The sequence below is a fragment of the Sminthopsis crassicaudata genome, chromosome 6, assembly GCF_048593235.1.
Source record: "Sminthopsis crassicaudata isolate SCR6 chromosome 6, ASM4859323v1, whole genome shotgun sequence".
In the NCBI taxonomy this organism is placed as follows: Eukaryota; Metazoa; Chordata; class Mammalia; order Dasyuromorphia; family Dasyuridae; genus Sminthopsis; species Sminthopsis crassicaudata.
The window spans coordinates 222,210,026-222,229,082 of NC_133622.1; the positions used below are offsets into that span (position 1 = coordinate 222,210,026).

Sequence of the window (19,057 nt, forward strand, 5' to 3'; positions counted from 1 at the left end):
GGTGAAGCTTCTGGGTAGCTCATAAATTTGTAGCCTCTCTTTTCTTATTTTTGAATAATACTTTACAGCATATATTTTACCATTCTCCCCCCATGTTGGTCCCTTTATTTGAAACTTTCCCAACTTGGTCAGACAAGAGTTTAAGGTCACATCCATGATAAAACATCAGAAAAGATTGTTACTGGAGGACAGAGAAAATTATCTCTATCATTGGTCTAGTTATGTCTAGAATTGGCCTATTTTATCCTGAACTTGTCCAGTTTTTCCCACTTTCACATTTGATAAATTATTTAGCTCTCTTAGTTCACTAATTCAGGATTCTTGAAACCCAAATGATTTCTGTTCTTCAATCTCTGATTTACAGTTCAGCTTTTTGCATTTTGTATTTGTTCACAGCTTGGAGAAGAGAGTCAGGGAGATTGTCCACAAAGCCTTTTGGGATTGCTTGAGTGTCCAACTAAGTGAAGATCCACCAACTTATGACCATGCTATCAAGCTTGTTGGGGAAATCAAAGAGGTAAGGAAGAAGTCCATTCACAACTCATCAGTGGTCGAATGTTGTGTTTTCCCATTGGGTTAACCTTCTCTGAAGTCCTAGACCAAAGGTTTTATTTTGCCCATTTTTCAGCTAAAAAGACAAAAGGACCATGTGGAAAATTTACTCTATTGGACTGTGATAGAAACATTTGCGAAGGCCATCACTGTGACAGCAAACTAAGAAAAGCATTAGTGTGAAAGTAACTAAAATGCATTTTTTAAAATTTTATTACAGTTATTTATAATTTGGGTAATTTACAGAGTATCCTAGCAGTAATTCAGCAAGAGTAAACATCCTCAACTCCTGGCTTTGGGATGATTGAAAGAATGGGACTATTTCTTGCTCTACTTTTCACCACAAATACCATGAAGAACATTTTTTATTACAGAATCTCAGTGTAAGAAGAAGCCTCGGTGGTTATTTAGGTCCAATCTTCATAGATTTAAGAGGTGGAGATTTAATCCAATTCCTACATTTTATAAATGTGTAAACTGAGGTTCAGAGAGTTGTGATTTGGTCTAACAAGTAGAGGCAAGATTCAGACTTGAGGCTCCCTGTCCAGTGTCCTTTCTGTATTGGCTGGAGTTTTTAAAGTTGAGCAGATGAAATCTGATCTCATCCATTGCTCCCCAAAGTGCTTTGTCCATTCCTGTGTGGATTTGGGAGTTAAATAGCAAAGCATTTCACAATCTAGCTCTCAGTTAGTCATCATGGGTATCACAGTGCAATTCCTCTGTGGGGCTGTGTCCAGTGTGTTGCCTGAGAAATGCTGATTAAGTCTCCCTCCCTCTGCTTTCTTTTAGACCCTCTTATCTTTCTTGCTGCCTGGTCACAGTAGATTGAGAAACCAGATCAGCGAAGTCCTCGATCTGGACCTGATAAAGCAGGAGGCAGAGAATGGAGCCCTGGACATTTCCAGGCTGGCTGAATTCATCATTGGGATGATGGGAACACTCTGTGCACCAGCTAGAGATGAGGAGATTAAGAAATTGAAGGACATTAAGGAAATAGTTCCCCTTTTCAGGTACAAAAAATTGCCTTAATGGGAAGATGTTGTGAGCTATGGATCCTGTCTTTCAAGCTAAACTTGGAGAAGAGAGAAGAGATTCCTCTTTCCCTTTGCAGAGTGGGTACACCATCCGATTCCCTCCGAGCCCTTTGGGGGAGCGCTCTAAATCTCTTCTTCCATCTTCAAGTGGAACAAAAGCTCCTGTAGCACAGGAAGGATTTTAGCATTTTGTCTGTGTATTTCCAGAGCCTAGCACAGCGTCTTGCTCCTAAGTGCTTAATAATTGCTCATTGAATTAGTTTGATTTGGGCTGAGCAGATGAAATCATCCTGTAAGGCTTTTTGCTCCCCCGACCACTCATTTCTGAACACTAACCTTTGCTCACTTTCTATTTCCTACTTTCTCATCTCTCTGTCTGTCAGGAGAGATAGCAGTCCATGAGTTATCTGTCCCTCCAGCATGTGGGTGGAGATCTCAATCGCCACCTTTTCATCCTGTGTCAGTCCTCCATATTTATATAATACCGTTTTTTAAATTTCAGTTGATAATTAATAATAACTATATAGGTATGATGATGATACCACATTTATGTATACTTTAAAGTTTGTGGAGGCTGTTAACATATATTATTGTATTTCAGTCTCTCAGCAATCCTATAAAAAGGGTCTTAAAAGTCTTATCATGCCCATTTGATGAGGAAACTGAGATTAAGGGGCATTCCCCTAGGTCACACAGCTCACACAACAAATTTATCAGAGTGGGATTTAGAGCCTTTTATCCTTAACTGATGCAGACTTGTTCCTCCTCCTTAAGGAGCTACTTCTCCAAATGGTGAGGTCTCTGGGCAAGGAGGGAATTTCTCAGTGGAGATTCCTCTGGGAAAATGCAGGTCAGCGTCTGGTTCCTTGGAAGGGGGCTGGGGGATGTTCTGGGGGGATGTTCACATTCTGTGGGGCGGTGGGCTTTTCCAGATGACTGTGGGGAGTAGGTGTTACAGCTGTATAGCTGTTATAATTAGCCCCACTTTCTAGTTGAAGAAAAAGAGGTTTAGGGAGGTTAATTGATTTGCCCACCGGGGTCACTCAACTTAAAAGGATCAAGGACGGATTTGGACCCGGGACTCTCCCGATTGCCTGGACGTGAGTTATGGGGATGGTGTATTACAGCACAGGCTGCTGGGTCTGTTTATGTTTTGATGAAAACCTTGAAGTGGTGACCTGCCAGTTACAAAAATAAACAGTTTCTTGGTAGAACATTAAACATTTGTGCCAGTCCCATAGGAAACCCTCCCCCATGTCCCCCCTGAGAGCCAGGCCACAAGGGCACCAAAGGCCTTCCGGGTCCAGAGGTGTTTGGCTCCTTCCTAGTCCGCCAGAGGAATAGTGGACTGGTTTGGGAACCCGGGGTCCCCTGTGCCTGGTGTGGGGAACGAAGCACAGAGGGGGCAGGGAAAGAACAGGATTCCTAAAGCCTTGTATCTCCTGGAGCTCTTTGTAGTGTGGGAGGGAGAATCTGGGCCAGTGACCTCACATCCACAGTCCCAGGACTTGACGGGGCTCTCCTTCCCCCGGGCAGGGCCGTGCTTAGTTAAACCCCTCCTGCTGTTCCCGAGCTCCTCAGGGGTGCTTCAGGGGCTCTAGGCTTGGAGCCGGCGGTGGAGGCTTTCCAGGCCACTATGTTCCTCAGTCATCGGGCTGCCGTCCTTCCCCAAGGCTCAGAAGTGTTCTCAGAGCGGACAGGAACTAGTTGTGGCTAATTGTGGTGGGGGCTTCCTCCCGGGGGCTTAGATCCCAGCCAGAGCTGAGGTTTGGAGGCAGTTGTCTCCATTTCTCTGCGTAGGGCTGTAGACAGGTCTGTCTCAGCCCTCCTGAGAGCCGGTGCCATTCAGCGGGTACTGGGGAGAACCGAGGCCCTACAGAAGACACCTCATCCGGCGCTGTCCCGGGACCGGTGGTCTCCCCTCTGAGAAGGCAGTCGTCCCTCTGAGCGGTTACAGACCTGAAGGGGATGGGGCCCTCAGGCGAGGCTCCAGGAACCTCATTTTTCCAATATGTTGATTACTATATTTCAGGATAATTTTTTTGTTTTCTGTATTCACAAGCCTTATTCTGAGAATGTTCCATGGGCTTTCCCAGACCGTGCAAGGCCCATAGGTGCACCTCTGACCCAGAACAGGTGAAGAATCCCATGTCTGGAGGTCACCTGGTCATTGTGCGCATCCTAGAGAAGGGAGGGGCTGGAACAGGAGCGGGCCCCCAAGCACCAGCTCCGAGCCCCCTTTGCTGCCCTGGCCTGACCTCCCATATGCAAACCCCTGATCAGTGAGCTACCCACCCCCAAGGGGCCGACAGACCGAGGGGCGCCATGTGGTGTGGAACGCATGAATGTAGGGGGGAGGCAGAACAGAGCAACACTCTCAGAACCTGAATGAAAACTCCTCCCAAGGAGGCTGTACTGGGAGCTATCAAAAAGCTTTGGAGGCCCATGGTCACGGGGAGGCCCACAGCCACGGGGAGGCCCACGGCCACGGGGAGGCCCACGGCCACGGGGAGGCCCACGGCCACGGGGAGGTCCATGGTCACGGGGAGGCCCACGGTCACGGGGAGGCCCATGGTTGTGAAGACCAAGTTAGCTCCGTGGATATCTTAGAATCACCCGGAGTCAGGATAAGCAAAAATCCTTGGTCTTTATTCTTGGTCTTTAGGGGTAGAAGTGAAGGGGATGATGCAGGATCTCTGCCACTTCTCCTCTTCATCTTCTGCCCAGAAGAGACTCTGGTTTGTCTTACTCCACCCCTTACTCCCTCCTACAATTCTCTGTATTCACCAAACAATTGAGCCAGCACAGAATAGTGGGAAGGGCCATTTTTCAAGCATAAACTAATAGAATATTGTCCAATGGGTAAATAGCCTTAAGTGCTCAGTTGTTTGACCTCAGTGCATTAACTCAAGAGTTTCAGTCCTTTATACATGGTCCCAGAGAGGCCCATGGCCCGGGGGGTAGTCATGGGAAGGCCCATGGTCACAGGGAGACTCACAGTCACAGGGAGGCCCACAGCCACGGGGAGGACCATAGTTATGGAAAGGCCCACAGTTTCCGTCTCGCTTCAGATGTTTCTTGTCCAATTGTCTCTTTGTTGAAGGAGGTATTTAACCTGGGGCTGGGAGGGGAAAGGTTCCCCCCAGAAACGGCCATGAGGGTCAGGCAGACTCTCCAGAGGAGGGCGTCTCCAGGAAGCCGAGCAGCCAGGGGCCCACGGCCAGCCCGCGCCCTCACTGCTATGGCGTAGCACTAAAATAGTCTTTTCCTTCTGCCTTGCAGGGCACTGTTTTCCGTGCTAGACCTAATGAAGGTAGACATGGCTAACTTTGCTGTCAGTAGCATTAGGCCGCATCTCATGCACCAGTCAGTTGAATATGAAAGGAAGAAGTTTCAAGAATTTTTCGAGAAACAACCAAGTACGTTTCCGCTTTCCGTGGTGTTCTTGCGCTTTCTCGATCTTGGTTGGAGTCCTCTCCCCTCCCCTGTCCCTTTGACCATCTCCTTTTCGCTTGGCCCTCGAGCCCCTCCCAGGCAGGCTGCGGGCCCTCTGTCTCCCGAGTCCCCGGCCTCTTTAGAGGTTCAGCTCATGGAGCCTTATGTGGGAGCAAGCCTTCCCACCCCCCCACCCCAGCCTCCACCCCCCTTCGTGTTCCCTCTGCCGAAGCTCCTCACGGACATGCTGTCTACCTGTAGAGTGTAAGTTCCCCGAGGGCGGGCCTGGCTGTTTTTAGCCTTATATCTATCCTTGGTACCTGAAAGAGACTTTCAGGGGAAAATGTGAACATTTAAAAGAGAATTGTGTCTCTCTTGAGAAGAGGAAATTGTATTTTTTTTCTGCCTTGTGGAGGGCGTTCTGTGCTGCAAGAACCCCACAAACGTCTGGGAAACTAAAATGGAAGAAACTCTGGACATACTAAAAAGGGTCGGACCTGCTCCCCAATGCCAGCCCATTCAGCTTTCCTTTTTTATTATTATTATTCTCAGAATAGTCCATAAGTGCATTTTAAACCTCTGTTTGAATCGTCTCACCCAGGGACAGTTGTAGCAGCCACGGTCATCCGACCCAGCGAACATTTAATAGACGCCTGCCATGAGCAGAGGAATGGGGATAAAAGCAATAATGAAATCGTTCCTGCCCTCAGGGAGCTTATGTTCTGTTTTGGGATATAAAAGCACACCGAGGGATAAATACAAAAATATTTGCAGAGGTGTCCCGTGAGGGAAAGAGCAGAATTAAGATGGGCTTCCTGTAGGAGGCAGCCCCTGAGCTGTGCTTCGAGAGAAGGTAGGGATGCTCAGGAGGTGGATGAGGGCCTGTGTTCTGGCCGGTGCAGAGGCAGGGTGGCAGGGCTGGGGGTGCCGTGGGGCTCCCCCCGGCCAGGAGGCTCAGCCACCCTCCCACAGGCCCAGGATGCCCCGATCCGGCTTTATGGAAATGGGGGAGCTAGAGAGGAGGGACAAGCCAGCATATCAGCCGAGGGGCACGGCCTCCCCCGGAGCTGTGTCTGCTTTCCTTCTGTGGGAGTGCTTTGGCCAGGGAGGCTGTCCTGAGAAGGGGGCCCAAAGGCCCGCCGCAGCCCCCAGAGATGCCCCCACTGACTCTGCCTTCTCCTTCACAGATGCCCTGGACCTGGTCACCCAGTGGCTGCAAGAGGCCTCAGAAGACCTCATTAACCAGAGGAACCGGAACTCCCTGATGGCTGGGGAGGGGGCCGTGGGCTCTGAGGGGACGGCCGCACTGTGCCCGCTGACTGTCCAGAACCACGCCTACATGAAGCTGCTGAAGTGGGAGCACATGCACCGGCCCTTCCCTGAAGTACGTTCGGGGTGGGGGGGCAGCCCTAGGAGGTGGGGGCAGCCTTAGCTGGCCCCTGTCTCTGTCCATAGCCTTGAGCAAGCCTGACGGCTGATTTTCCAGCCACAGCTGTCCCCGTGGTGAGGCCTTTTAGACCACCAGTGTTCTCTCAGAAGCTTCCCTTCCTCACCGCCGTTGCATTTTTCATTAGTTAGGGATCCCCTGTTGGCCAGGCAAATGCCTTGTGGGTGTAGGGGGAACCCCGGCCTCCTTGTCTCCAGCGTCAGCCCGCCAGGACATCTGTGAAAGCTGCGGGAACGAGGCCCCCAGAAGGGCACGGGCTGGAGGGGAGCAGGACCACCGCAGAGCTTGTTTTCTTGTTCTTTAACAATAGCTTTTTATTTTCCAAAAATGCACGCAGGAATAGTCTTCAGCAAAACCCCGTGTTCCAAACCCATCTGCCTCCCCCCCCGCTGCCCCCTCCCCAGACAGTAAGCAATCCAACATAGATCAGATGTGCAGTTCTTCTAAAGATATTTTCACATTATCAGGCTGCACAAGAAAAATCGGATCAGAAAGGAAAAAATGAGAAAGAAATCAAACAACAACAAAGGGTGAAAACCCCATGCTTTGATCCACATTCAGTCCCCATAACCCTCTCTGGGTGCAGACGGCTCTCTCTATCACCATCAGAACTGATGCTCAGACAGTATTGTTGTTGTCGTGTACAATGATCTCCTGGTCCTGCTCACTTCCCTCAGCATCAGTTCCTGTGAGTCTCTCCAGGCCCCTCTGGTTGTTTCTTACAGAACAACAGTATTCCATAGCATCCACGTACCCTCGCTCAGCCGTCCCCGGCTGACGGGCGGCCTCTCAGCTTCCAGTTCTCGTGCAAGGGCTCGCTTACTCCTCTGTGTGGGGTTGTGACAGCTGTGGGGAAGGTGGGGGGCATCTGCTTTGGGGAGGGAGCAATTCCCCCTTCAAAGTCATTGCTACCTAGCTTGAAGATGGTGCCATTTCCAGTTCCCAGAAAAGATGAGGGTTTTGTCCTTCAGTAAGCATAAAATCAAGAGATGAGAAGGAACCCTGCCCCCCAACTTAAACATCTCACTGGGCCCTTCAGGAGCAGGGGCTCCCGCCTCTCTAATGTGCTTCTTGGGGAGGGGTTCCAGCGCCATCTTGGAGCTGCAGGCTTGGCAGAGGCTTTGGGGGTGTTTGGGAACCTCAGAACCAGGAGGAAGCTGTCAGAGCTGGGAGAGGTCCCGGGCCCCCAAAGAAGCAGACCCTCCGAGCTTGGGAGCAGGGTCCAGACCAGCCCCAAGCACTTCTGGCTTTGAGTCTTGCTGGTCCTTGTGCTGTCCCTCCCGATCCAGGGTCCGCTGCTTCTACCTTCATATCCCTTAGGCTTCTTTTCTCCTCCGAGCTGGACAGACCTGCCGGGGTGTCCCCCTGCTCCCCGGGCTCTCTCCCCCTTCAGGCCATCCTTCATTCAGCTGTCAGAGTGATCGGCCTAAAGTACAGCTCCGACCTTATCTCCCCCTCCACCTTCATCGGCTCCATGGCTCCTCATGGTCTCCAGGAGAAATATAAAGTCCGTGGGCTCGTTAAAGCCACTCTCCCTTGCCAGTCTTCTAACACCTTCCCCCACTCCACATGCTCTTCTGCGCCTCGCATGTCTGCAACACTCTCCTTCCTCATCCCTCTCTCCCAGCTCCTCTGGCTGGCTTCAGTTCCCTTGGAAAATCTCATCTTTTCCAGGAAATCTTTCCCAGTCTTCCCCAATCTTAGGAGCTTTTCTCTAGTTTATCCAGTCTGTATCTTCAGAGCTAGCATGGAGCCTGGTACACCAGAGGTACTTAATAAATGCTTGATGCCTTAAGCTCTTACAACCTGGCTCTGAGGTTCAGAGCCTCAAGTGGACCATATGGAGCATCATAAGGAAACTCACTGACCTCTGTATTCAGAATGACCCAGAATATTAATTATGAATCCCCTTTTTTTCCCTTTAGGACTTATATTCATTAAAAAATAAAATGACTAGTATTTATATAGAGACTTGTGGATGTGGTACAAGTGTCATTTGCCCCTTACGATGGTCTTGTTGGGTGGGTGCTAGTCTCATTTTACAAATGAAGCAGAGCTTGTCCAGCCTCACACAGGGAGGCCTTGATCCCGGGCCTCCTGACTCAGGCACCGACTCATCAGGGTTATTGTGCTCCCCCGTTGTGTCCGGGACACTTCAGCAGGTACAAAGGGCAAAGTTAACTGGCTTTTCTCCTGCTTTAAAGCCTGCCAAGCCCTTCCTCCTCGTGCTCCCGGGAGCCAGATCGTGCCGGTCACATCGTTTCCCCTTCACAGATGAAGAAATCGAGCCCTTTCTGGGTGCCGGGGGTGCTTTGCCCAGAATCACACAGCCAGGAGATGGACCTTGGGCTCCTCGGCCTCTCAGGCTTTCTCTCCCCATCTGGGAGTTCCAGCCTCTATCTCTCCCACCCTCTGCTGACCAGCCCCAGGTCGGGGCTGATGGTCGCCATGTTCTGTTGCAGACCGCCCTGATGGACCAGCCCTGGGTCAGAGCATTGATGACCACCTTGTTGGGGAACCAGCTCCAGCCCGGGGTGTTGATGGCTGCCCTGTTGTGTTGCAGACCGTCCTGATGGACCAGCCCCGTTTCCAGGAGATGCAGCAGGAGCTTGAGAGGCTCAGTGTGGTGGGGGCGACCTTGCTGGTCACTTACAGCGCCTCTGCTCCAGGGGTGTCCAGCCTAGCCGGCTTTGCCGAGAAGCTCAAGATGGTCGTCCAGGTCCTGCTGACAGACATGCATCTGCCGTAAGTGACCGGGGAGCTGAGGGTGCACTGGGGACAGCCCAGCCTGCGTAACGAGGTCCTCTGCTTAGGGAGCTGACCCCTGGGAATCGGGGGCACTCATCTGCTTAAGAGTGCGGGTACCTTGGTCTCCCCCTCTCCTTTCCCCCCTCTTCTTCCCACCAGAACATCGGGCACACGACTTAACCCATGTCCGCAAGGAGACCTTCTTCCAGCTTCGTGGTTGGTTGTGTTCCATGGGCTTTGGGCTCTTAGAGAGCCACAGGACTCCTTAAAAGGCTCGTAGCTGCGCGTTTAGCTGCTGCAGGGGATGCAGTGGGGTCTTTGGGGAACAGCTCTTTCCTCTGAACGACCTGCCCTCCCTCCCCAGACCCCCGCTAGCAGAAGCCAGGCTCAGTGTGGAGCTGGACACCTAGAGAGAACAGAGCTTTTAGTCCCACGTGGAAGCAGGCTTAACGGCAGAGATCCCAGGAAGGGCCACTGTGTGGCTGGGGGCCGTCACAGCCAGGCCCTCCCCTCCCTCCTGACTGTGGGAAGAAGAGCAGGACAGTTCCCGGGGCTCCTGGCTTCCTCGGAGAGCACATGCCATGTACATCAGGTGACCCCACGCCTTCAGAGCCACAGGCCGCTTGGCTTGGGCCTGTTCTCTCCCCGCCCCCCACTGATGCTTTCTCACCCGTTTCTTTAGTTCCTTTAATCTGAACGAAGCCCTTGCCACCGTCGGGGAGAAAGTGTGCGTGGAGGTGGCTGGCTGCCTGGCCCAGTGCGGATTCACCCCTCTCAGCGCCGACAAGGAGATCGCCCTCAAAGGACAGATCCAAGCGATTGCCAGCCCCGATGACCCCATCCGCAGGCTTGTGGGTAGGTTGGGAGGGTCCTGACAGCAACTGTGGGTTTGCTGATAGATGGGAGCGTGGTTGTGGTGAATGGGGGGGAAGCACAGGGCTCTCATTCTGTAGTATCGTGGGACTTAGAACTGGCAGACCATCCAGAACAAGGGATTTTATTTTTCCAAATATAAGTAAAAAGTTAGTTTTCAGTTTTCATTTTTGTAAAACTTTGTGTTCTAGATTTTTCTTTCTCGGGGCAGCTAGGTGGCGCAGTGGATAGAGCACCAGCCCTGAATTCAGGAGGACCGAGTTCAAATCCGGTCTCAGACACTTAACACTTCCTAGCTGTGTGACCCTGGGCAAGTCACTTAACCCCAGCCTCAGGAAAAATAAATAAATAAATAAATGATTTAGATTTTTCTTTCTCCCTCCCTTATCTCCTCCTCTCTCCAAGACAGCAAACAATTTGATATAGTTTAAATATGTGCAATTCTTTTAAACATATTTTCATATTTGTCACATTATGTAAGAAAAATCAGTTCAAAAGGCAAAAAACCACAAATAAGGGGGAAAAGCGAGTAAGTAAACAAACAACAACAAAAAGAGAAAATACTCCGCTTTGATCCCCCTGTGGTCTCCATAGTTCTCTCTCTGGACCCAGACGGCATTTTCCATCTCAAGTCCATTGGAATTCAGGCCCAGGAGTCTTTCTCTTTTTTGTGTCATGGCTCCTTCCTACCGGGACGCCTATTCATAGAAGGGACCCTTCCACTCATAATGTTTTTAAAAGAAAGGAATAAAATATAAAGAATTACAAAAGAAACCAATTATATGGAAAATGAGTAGATGCCCATCAATCGAGGAATGGCTAAACAAGTTAGGGTATATGAACGTAATGGAATATTATTTTATTAACAAATGATGAACAAGCTGATTTTAGAAAAGGCCTGGAGAAATTTACATGAACTGATGCTGAGCGAAACCAGTAGAACCAGGAGTACATTGGAGACAGGAACAGCGGGATTGTGCGATGATCCACTCTGACGGACTTGTTCAGCGATCCCAGGCAATCCCCATAAACTCTGGGTGGAAAACGCCATCCGCATCGTGTAAATCCACAACGTGCTGGGTTCACTTGTTTTTCTGGTGGTTTCCCCGGTTTTTGCTTTTTCTCTCCCAACATGTTTCCTATGGGAATATGTAAAAAGTGAATGTACGTGTGTAACCAAAAATAACTCAATACAATTATATTGAAAAACAGCGATCAAATGTTGTTTTAAGTTCGTGGATTCCATGTTAAGGATCCCTACATTAGGCCCAAGCCCCCATTTACTGATGAGGAAACTGAGGGGCCGGGAGGGGCAGTGAGCTGTCTGGGAGGAGCCAGGCTGTGACCCTGGGACCTTGTCCTCTTGGAAGTCAAACTCTTTGTCCTCTTTGCCCTCCACGGGGCTCATTTTCTGGCATCCTGCCCTGAGCCTGGGGGAAGAACAACAAAGGACAAACCCTTTTCCCTGGCGTGGTATTTGGAGGATTTAATCCTCTGGTTAATTGAGAGTTTCCAATTTTCCGAGGATCGTAATCTGACCCAAACATGCTCATCCAGGAAGTTTGATGACTCGGAAGGCCCTTCCTTCAGGACGGAAGGCCTGGGAAAGCCTGTAGGATTCAGAACCTTTATTGGCCTTTGGTGGCCAAGGGCAGCCATGACAGTCCGCCATTTCCAACAATTGGCGGGGCTGCCGGGAGGCTGTTGACCATCCTTATTTTGAATGGTAATCACGGGGTCATTTAGAGTGGGGTCATTCAGTAAACCTGGCCCAAAGCCTGGGCCGATGACAGTGTCTCCTGTTCAAGGTCAAAGAGAACGACCTCAGAAGACCACGAATAAACAGAACATAGGTTACCAAGGGGGCCCTGCGCCTCGGGAGGCTCTTGTCATTGAACTACGAGTTGTGGGTCAGAGGAGCTGAATTCAAATCCTGTTTGTGTGACTTGGGGCGGGTCCCTGAATGTTGTGGGCCTCTAAACCAAGGAGTCTTGGTGACTTTGGCGGCGTCTTCAGTCTAGGAAGGTCATGATGGTGGTCTCGCGGGCCTTCCAGCCTGGCGAGGGGCCACGTCACTGGTCCCAGGACACTGCACAGCCGTGATTTCTCATGGGGCAGTGACCTCCACGGGTCCTTCATATGCCTTGCCTTTCTTCGGGTGTTCGGGGTGTCAGGCTTCCCCACACTGGGCCAGAGGGCGGTGAACCATGGGAGCGCTTTTTTAGCATCCTCCCACTTGCTTGCCATGCAGATCCACCAACAATGTATCAGCGTGCCTGCCCTCCTCCAGTGTCTAACACAGGCCCTTACGTTAATCTCTCATCTGCCCCAAGGTGGAGTCTCAAGAATCCCCGTCCTCCCCATTTCCCTCCTTCTTTGGGTCCTGACCCTTTGGGACATAAGACGAAGCTGTTTCTGTTGGGCTCCTGCCTGGAGGCCCGTTCTCCTTGCCTGTAGGGCAGCATTGAGGGCTGATAGGTCCATAAGAGTGTGTTGCCATGTGACTCTGAGGGGGGCCACCAGGGCGGCACCCAGGAGTGGGTGGGCGCTTGGCCCCTGTGGACGGCAGTTCCTACGGCCTCCGTGTCACGACCTCCTCTCCCTTTTGTTTCTTCTCAGATGCCAGAATCCAGGCCTTCTTGGAGGCTCACCTGGCCTCTGGCCTCCAGAAGTCTCTCCCTGCCATTCCGGGGGGCCTGGGCCCCGTCCAGAAGGAGCTGGAGGAGGTGGCCGTCAAGTTTGTGCGCCTGGTCAACTACAACAGGATGGTTTTCAGCCCCTACTACGACGCCATCCTCAGTAAGATATTGGGGCCGGAGGGTCCCCGGGGGTCGGTGAGCTCGTAGAGGCCCCCCGCCAGCAGCAGCCGCAGCGCAGTGTTCTTTAGTTGGCTACCAACCCCTGTTCTCTCCCGTATTGTTGCTTTGGAAAATGGCTTTCTCTCTAATACATTCCTTTCTCAGCATTGACTCTAAAAGGGAAACCGTGTCACCATAAAACCAAGCTGGATGCACGCTGGATCCTGCTCCGGGGGGCCGTGCGGGTTTACGAGGGGGCATTACAGGCGGAAGGAACTCCCGCTTCCTGCGTTCTCAGGAGAACACGGCTCCAGAGAAGCCGAGCTGACCCTGGGCCTCCGCTCGGGGCCAGGGGGCTCAGCTTCCGGACACTTGGGGGTGTAGGCAGGAAAAGGTCAAGCAAGCTCACCCCAGAGAGCCTGGTGTGGAGCCGGAAAATGACCTCTGGCCTTGCCGCCTCTCTGGCTCTCCCCCGGGTATGGCTCCTGCCAAGCCCAAGAGGCCTCTGGGCGCTCAGAGCAGGCTCGTTTTTCTAGAGGATTTTTTCTGGTTATCGGGAATTCACTCTTTGTTGTTGAATGAACCTGAGCCTGTGTTCAGGGCCTGGAGAAAGAGAGTTCTGACTTTTTTGAGTGTTTGGAATTGGGGGGAATCTGTTTTTTTTGGGGGGAAGATGTCACTTTGAATGCTCAGAAGGTCCCTTGAGGCGTAGATGGAGGAGATCTTGCTTTCTGGTGGTAGACAGGATGGCAGGGAGGAGTTGGGGGGTGAGTGCCCTTCATTCTCACAGGTGAGCTTACGTGGCGCCCATGGTTTCCAAGCCAGCTTCGACCAGGTCCCTCTCTGATTTTGGAGGCTGCCCTTTGAACCTGCCCCCTGGGCAGCGGGGCAGCGGCTGGGCCCTTGCTTGGGATCCTGCCCCTCCTCAGGGTCTCGCCAGTTTGAATACTGGCATTTCATAGCCCAGCACCTCCCACCTCCCTGCTTGAAACCTTGGGCTGCGCCGGCCTCCCTGGCCCTTCTGTGGAGGGTATGATGGTGGAATGGGCACAGTTCTGCAGTTCCTTCTGTGTCTAGGGTTCGCTCAGGCCTTGCCCAAAGCGGGTAACTGCAAGAACAAGGGTAGTACTGGGGCGTCCTGTGAATCCAAACTCCCCTGAACTGCTCAGGTCAGAAGGCAGGCCCCCGAGATCCCATTGGAGGCAACTTTTAGATCCCTTGTGTAATCATCGGGGAAAATAAGTCTGAATAGGATTTGGGGCTCAGTCAGCCCATGGGTAGCGTAGGCTTGCTTTGGAAAGGAGCTCTGGGAAAGACTCAGAAATGGCCTCAGGAAGGTGTGGGTGAGCGGCTGGAGCCAGCCAGAGAGGAGCCAGTTTGGCTCTGGGAGGAGGGAGTACAGGAGGGTGCTGGGAGGGAAGCAGGTCCTCAGGGGCTGACGCTCAAGCCACAGGACCCGCCTAAACCCCAGTCCTCGCATGCGGAGATGTCTGCACAAAGGCCCAGGAGGAAGCGGACAAAGGGAGCGGGAGCTTTAGCACAGGACGCTCCAACGTGGGCATCTTAGACTTGGAGAGTGGGGGGGGGGGGTGAGGGACTGGGAGAGGGCGCTGGATTACCAGTGCAACAAGGCGACCCTTCCTCGCCCTCCCCCAGCCTCGGAGTGCTTGCGGTCCCAGGCACCCTTTCTGGTAGAGCGGGAGACCTTTAGCCGGTGGGGCCCGGGGCCCCAATACCAAAAAGGAAGCTAAGTACAAATGCCACCGAGCCATTTATTTTAAAATCTAGAGCTGAAGGCCCGGGTGGAGCCTCTGGGCCGCCCCACTGGGTGACAGAATGGGAGCCGCCTGCAGGCGGGGGTGGGAGGGGGTCTACAGGGAAAGGGGGTCCTGGGAAATCCTGACTCAGGCCCACCAGACTGCGGAGGCTCGAGGAGAGACAGAACCAGGCCCTGGGTGGGAAGTGATGGGTCCAGGGTCAGAGGGTCATTGGCAGCAGAGCCCGAGGGCCAGCCGAGTGCGGTCATCCCAGATCCAACTTGTTTTCTGGGGAGCTCCCCAGGAGAAATGCCCACGTGATAAAATGGCCCCAGGGCCAGGCGCCCACCTCTGACAGTGTGGCCTGGGGGGCACAGACGGAGGGAGCTGGCAGAAAGAGGGCAGGGGGCTTTTCTGTCCCTGGAGGGGGGCTCCTCCTCCTGATGGATAGGACTCTCCTCTTCCCCCAAAAAAGTCATAGAGCCACCGGGAATGCCAGTGACCTTTCCCCGGAGGTTCCAGTTGAGGTTAAGGGCAAGAAAAATTCTTTACTTTCCTAAAGTATCCTGGGTCCTGGCTCCGGGCCATTGATCTTCCAAGGGAGATGTGGGGTGCTTGGGAGTGTTGATGGGGGAGGTGACAGGAAGGTGGGGGGGCGAGGTGTCAGGCGCGTGGTTGGGGCTTGGAGCGTAGAGCTGAGGCCGACCAGACCGATGGTCACTGGTCCGAGGGCCGCCCCGAGGATCCATGGGTATTCTTGGGGGGGAGGGGAGGTCCCAGGGTTCTGCACCAAGATCTGTAGTTCGTTTTCTCCCATGGAGACCCTGCAGGCCCATCCGAAGAAAAGCCTCGTTTGGAGGTGCTGGGTCATGGCCTGGGGAGGCACTGCCTTAGCAGGGGAGTGGGGGCGGAGGAGGCCGGCCCCCTTCGGCTCGTGACCAGAGCCGGTGGTGCGGAGCCGGGACGCCCCTGCTCTGGGACCTGCGGGCGTGGGCGCGGGGCGGGCCTCGCCGGGGAAGGGCCAGGCAGCCTCAGCCTGGGCCCCCTCGCTGCAGCTCCGCCCGTCCCCGCCGCCCTGCGGCCTCCTGGAGTGGCCGTTCCAGTACTCCTGCCTCCGGGACTCTGCGGAGAAAACGGGCTCAGGAAGGGAGAAATGGCCGGGCCGTGGCCTCCTGCCTCCTGACTCCGCCGGGCTCGCTGTGGACTCGTGCTAGTCGCCTACAATCTCGCTTTGTGTTTATTTTTCATTTTGGGTTTTTCCCCCTTAAATTAACATTTTATTTTTCCCCCCTCCCTTCATCCCAGGAAAGAAAAAGAAAAAACAAAGCCTCCCCTTCCCCCAACAAATGTGCACAGTCAGCAGAGCGCTCTGCACTGGCCACGGCCAAGAACCCTTGCCCCATGGCCCGCTGCCTGTGGGCCCGAGGTGCAGCAGGCTACTGCGGTCCGTGGGCAGGAGCCTTTGTAGAAGTATAAGATCCAAGCGGAAACGTCAGTGTGGACCCGGCTGTGGAAGGAGGGGCATGAGCCCGGCCAAGGTAGTGCCCGGGGGCACTGCAGGAGGCCACAGTGGGGCGTGAGCATCCGTGTCCGGCTCCCAACAAAAGCTCCCCGGCCTTCTGAATGTGTCAAAGCCTGAGCCCCGCTGGGGGGAGGGAGGGGAAAGGTCCCAGCAGTGGGCGGGGAAGTCCCCGTGGGACCTGGCGCTGGTTTACCAGAACCCAGAAAGGCAAAGCGACGTGAGCTCAAGGCCGCCAGAGCAGTGAGGGTCAGCAGGGGACACTACTGGCGGGCCTCCGGGGGAGGCAGGGAGGCCCGGCCTGCTGCTGCTGGCTAGGGGCTAAGCCACGACCCTTCATTGGGAGGCGCCCCAGGCCCCTTGCCTGGAGAATTGGGGGACGTGAGCTTTGTTCCAGCGTGGCCCCAGCCGGTCACTTGGGTTTCTCCACTCATAAAGTGAGGGGACTGGGTGAGGCCCAAGTCTGCTGGCCTGTTGCCGGCTCCGGAGCTGCAGCCGGCCGCTCTCTTCCCTTAGCCTCGGTCGCCCTTTAGCCCCTCCTTGACCCAGCTACCTTTTGTCAACAGAGGGCCTTGTACTGCTCTCCCAAGGGCCTTGGCCAGAAAAGGGAGCCGGCTGGCAGAGGTGGTGCTCGGGCCTGCACAGTGAGGGCCGGGCCGCCCGGCTCAGCTCTTTATTTCAGAGGGTGCCCCCGCTGCCCACAGCAGGAGATGGGGGGGGGGGCTCACCCGGTAGGAATTGTTGCTTGAGTTGTGGTCTTCGCCCAGGAACCAGTTATTCCCGGCAACACATGCGCCCCCAGAGAGCCGCTTATGTCCTCGTGCATTGAACAGTTTCTGCAGAGTTTGCACCAAGTTGTGGGCAAGAATGGCCCAGGGGACCCGCCAGACTTGGGAAAGTTCAATACAGGTTCTTTCCCTATAATCGCTGGCAGTTGGGGGTTCTAAAAAGGCTTTTGGAATATCAGCTGCCCTGATCCACAGAATTTGGACCAAGGCATCTTCTATTAAGGTTTCTAGAAGATGGAGAAACCTAAGTGCCCGTCAGCTGCCTGCATACAAACATTAGATGTCTTAATTCTAAGTTGTTCTTTAAAGTATCCCACAGTGGAATTCAATAAACATTTGGTAAATTAAATTTGTGTTTTACTTTACGAAATATACTTTAGGGTTGGTTTAGAGATTAGCTCCTGGACCTAAGGGCTCGAGCTAATCTGACTATTAGCTTGTTAGAAGCGCATGTACACAAAATGGTGGCTGAACTTGGTTGTCAAGAAGGAAATATGAGTTAATTTAATATTCTGAAATCCCCCAAACTGTAAAATCAGTTCACATATACCAAAAAATTCAGTTATCAAGTATTTATAAAACTCCTTCAGCAATAGCTTCTGAGGTAAAACTTCCTGTGAGAAAGAAACTCCTGTTGGAAAAGTGTCACAGAACCAAAAAAAAAAAAAGCATAGGAGGATTTAGTGAAGATACCGTCATAACTAAGCTCCTAGAAGTCTGCATTGGCCCGATCATCCAGAGCTCAGTCTCCTCTGGCCAGTGGGCATACCTCACTTAAGCCTCACGATGTTCATTTTGGGGGTTGCTTTTGCTTTTTAAAAAAAATTTCTATTTTCTTCCAGTCACATGTAAAAACAATTTTAACTTTTTTTTTTTTTTTGAGTTCCAATTTCTCTAATAATATTTTGAATTTTTATATAGTTTTGCTGATAAGAGTTAGCGCTTCAGAGCAAAGGCACCTAGAAAGCCAGCCAGGCCCACCCCTCATTTTACAGATTAAAAAAGCCAGAGACCTAGGGAGATTACAGTTGTTTTGCTCACAGTAAGAGATGGATGTATGATCTTTACTTGGTGCTCCAGTGATCCTCCCCCAGGGGTCCTGAACCATCAGTTCTGCTCCTCTGAGGTAGGGTCTTGTGAGAGGCTGTGCTCTGGGCTGTCCACTGCCGTTTGTGCCCTTAGGGTTCAAGGCAAGGGCTCCTCCATCTATACTTGGGAGCACCTTGTAGACAGCCTAACAAACCAAAAGGAGAGAAGCCCCCACCCTCCGGATGTGAGCATAGCAAAATATGAATAGCTGTTAGTATTTATCCTGACCACCTTAACTGAACCTGGAGAACATAATGACTCACATGACTAGTGACTGACTTAACATACATAAAGTCGATATAGATTTATAATATTCAATAAATTAGTGTTAAGAATTATGTTTCTGCTTGTCACGCTTAAGCTCAGATGCACTGGTGAGACTTTGCATCTGAAATGTCATCGATAAATGACTATGTAACTGGTGTGGTGCATGCCCCGTGATAATGTGATCAAACCCTCTTTCTGCCTCTGCTTTTTCTTAGCTATGGCCCTTCACTCTGCATTGTCGTGTTCTGTGCTCAGCTGCCAGGCAAATGCAAAACAGATTAATTCACCTCGAATTAGCTCGGAATGCTGCTGTAACAAACAGTTCCTTCAACACTTACTGTTCTCAAAAACCCTTCACGGCTTTTGTTATAACTGAACTTTATAGGTGGAATTAAACTGGGTGAGCATCATTTCCCATCATCACTTGCACTGAATGTACATGATTCATGATTTGAACAGTGATTGTGAGGGGTCTTCCGGAAAGGGGGGCATTAGCAGGGGAAGCAGTGGTTTTACTATCTTTTCTGAGTAATTTTATTTTAAAAACAATAGTGAAACATTGTAATGTGCTAAACAAAAAACCATGGGGAAAGAAAGGTTAAGAAAGATGGCGGAAGGTTGGCATGCGATGCCTTTCAAAAGCTGTTTTCAGGACAGGGCGCAATTAATTAAATTCGAATTCCTTTTGTAGAAGGGAAATAGATCCTATTGCCTTGAGTACAGTCAAGACGGGACATTTGAGTCAAGTGG

At 52.1% G+C, this 19,057-nt stretch overlaps 1 protein-coding gene across 7 annotated transcripts in view; it reads left to right on the top strand.

Annotated features, from left to right (window-relative positions):
• TCP11L1 (t-complex 11 like 1) overlaps positions 1-13,072 on the top strand; it is a 35,352-nt gene extending 22,280 nt beyond the window's left edge. For all 7 annotated transcript variants that reach the window (XM_074276752.1, XM_074276750.1, XM_074276755.1 and 4 more), the window contains 7 exons: positions 397-517; positions 1,342-1,562; positions 4,869-5,005; positions 6,209-6,405; positions 9,032-9,213; positions 9,899-10,071; positions 12,709-13,072. In XM_074276752.1, the coding sequence (XP_074132853.1) occupies positions 397-517; positions 1,342-1,562; positions 4,869-5,005; positions 6,209-6,405; positions 9,032-9,213; positions 9,899-10,071; positions 12,709-12,935 (1,258 nt within the window). In that variant the 3' untranslated portion in view covers positions 12,936-13,072. The remainder of the gene's footprint in view (positions 1-396; positions 518-1,341; positions 1,563-4,868; positions 5,006-6,208; positions 6,406-9,031; positions 9,214-9,898; positions 10,072-12,708) is intronic.
• Positions 13,073-19,057: the final 5,985 nt, after the last annotated feature.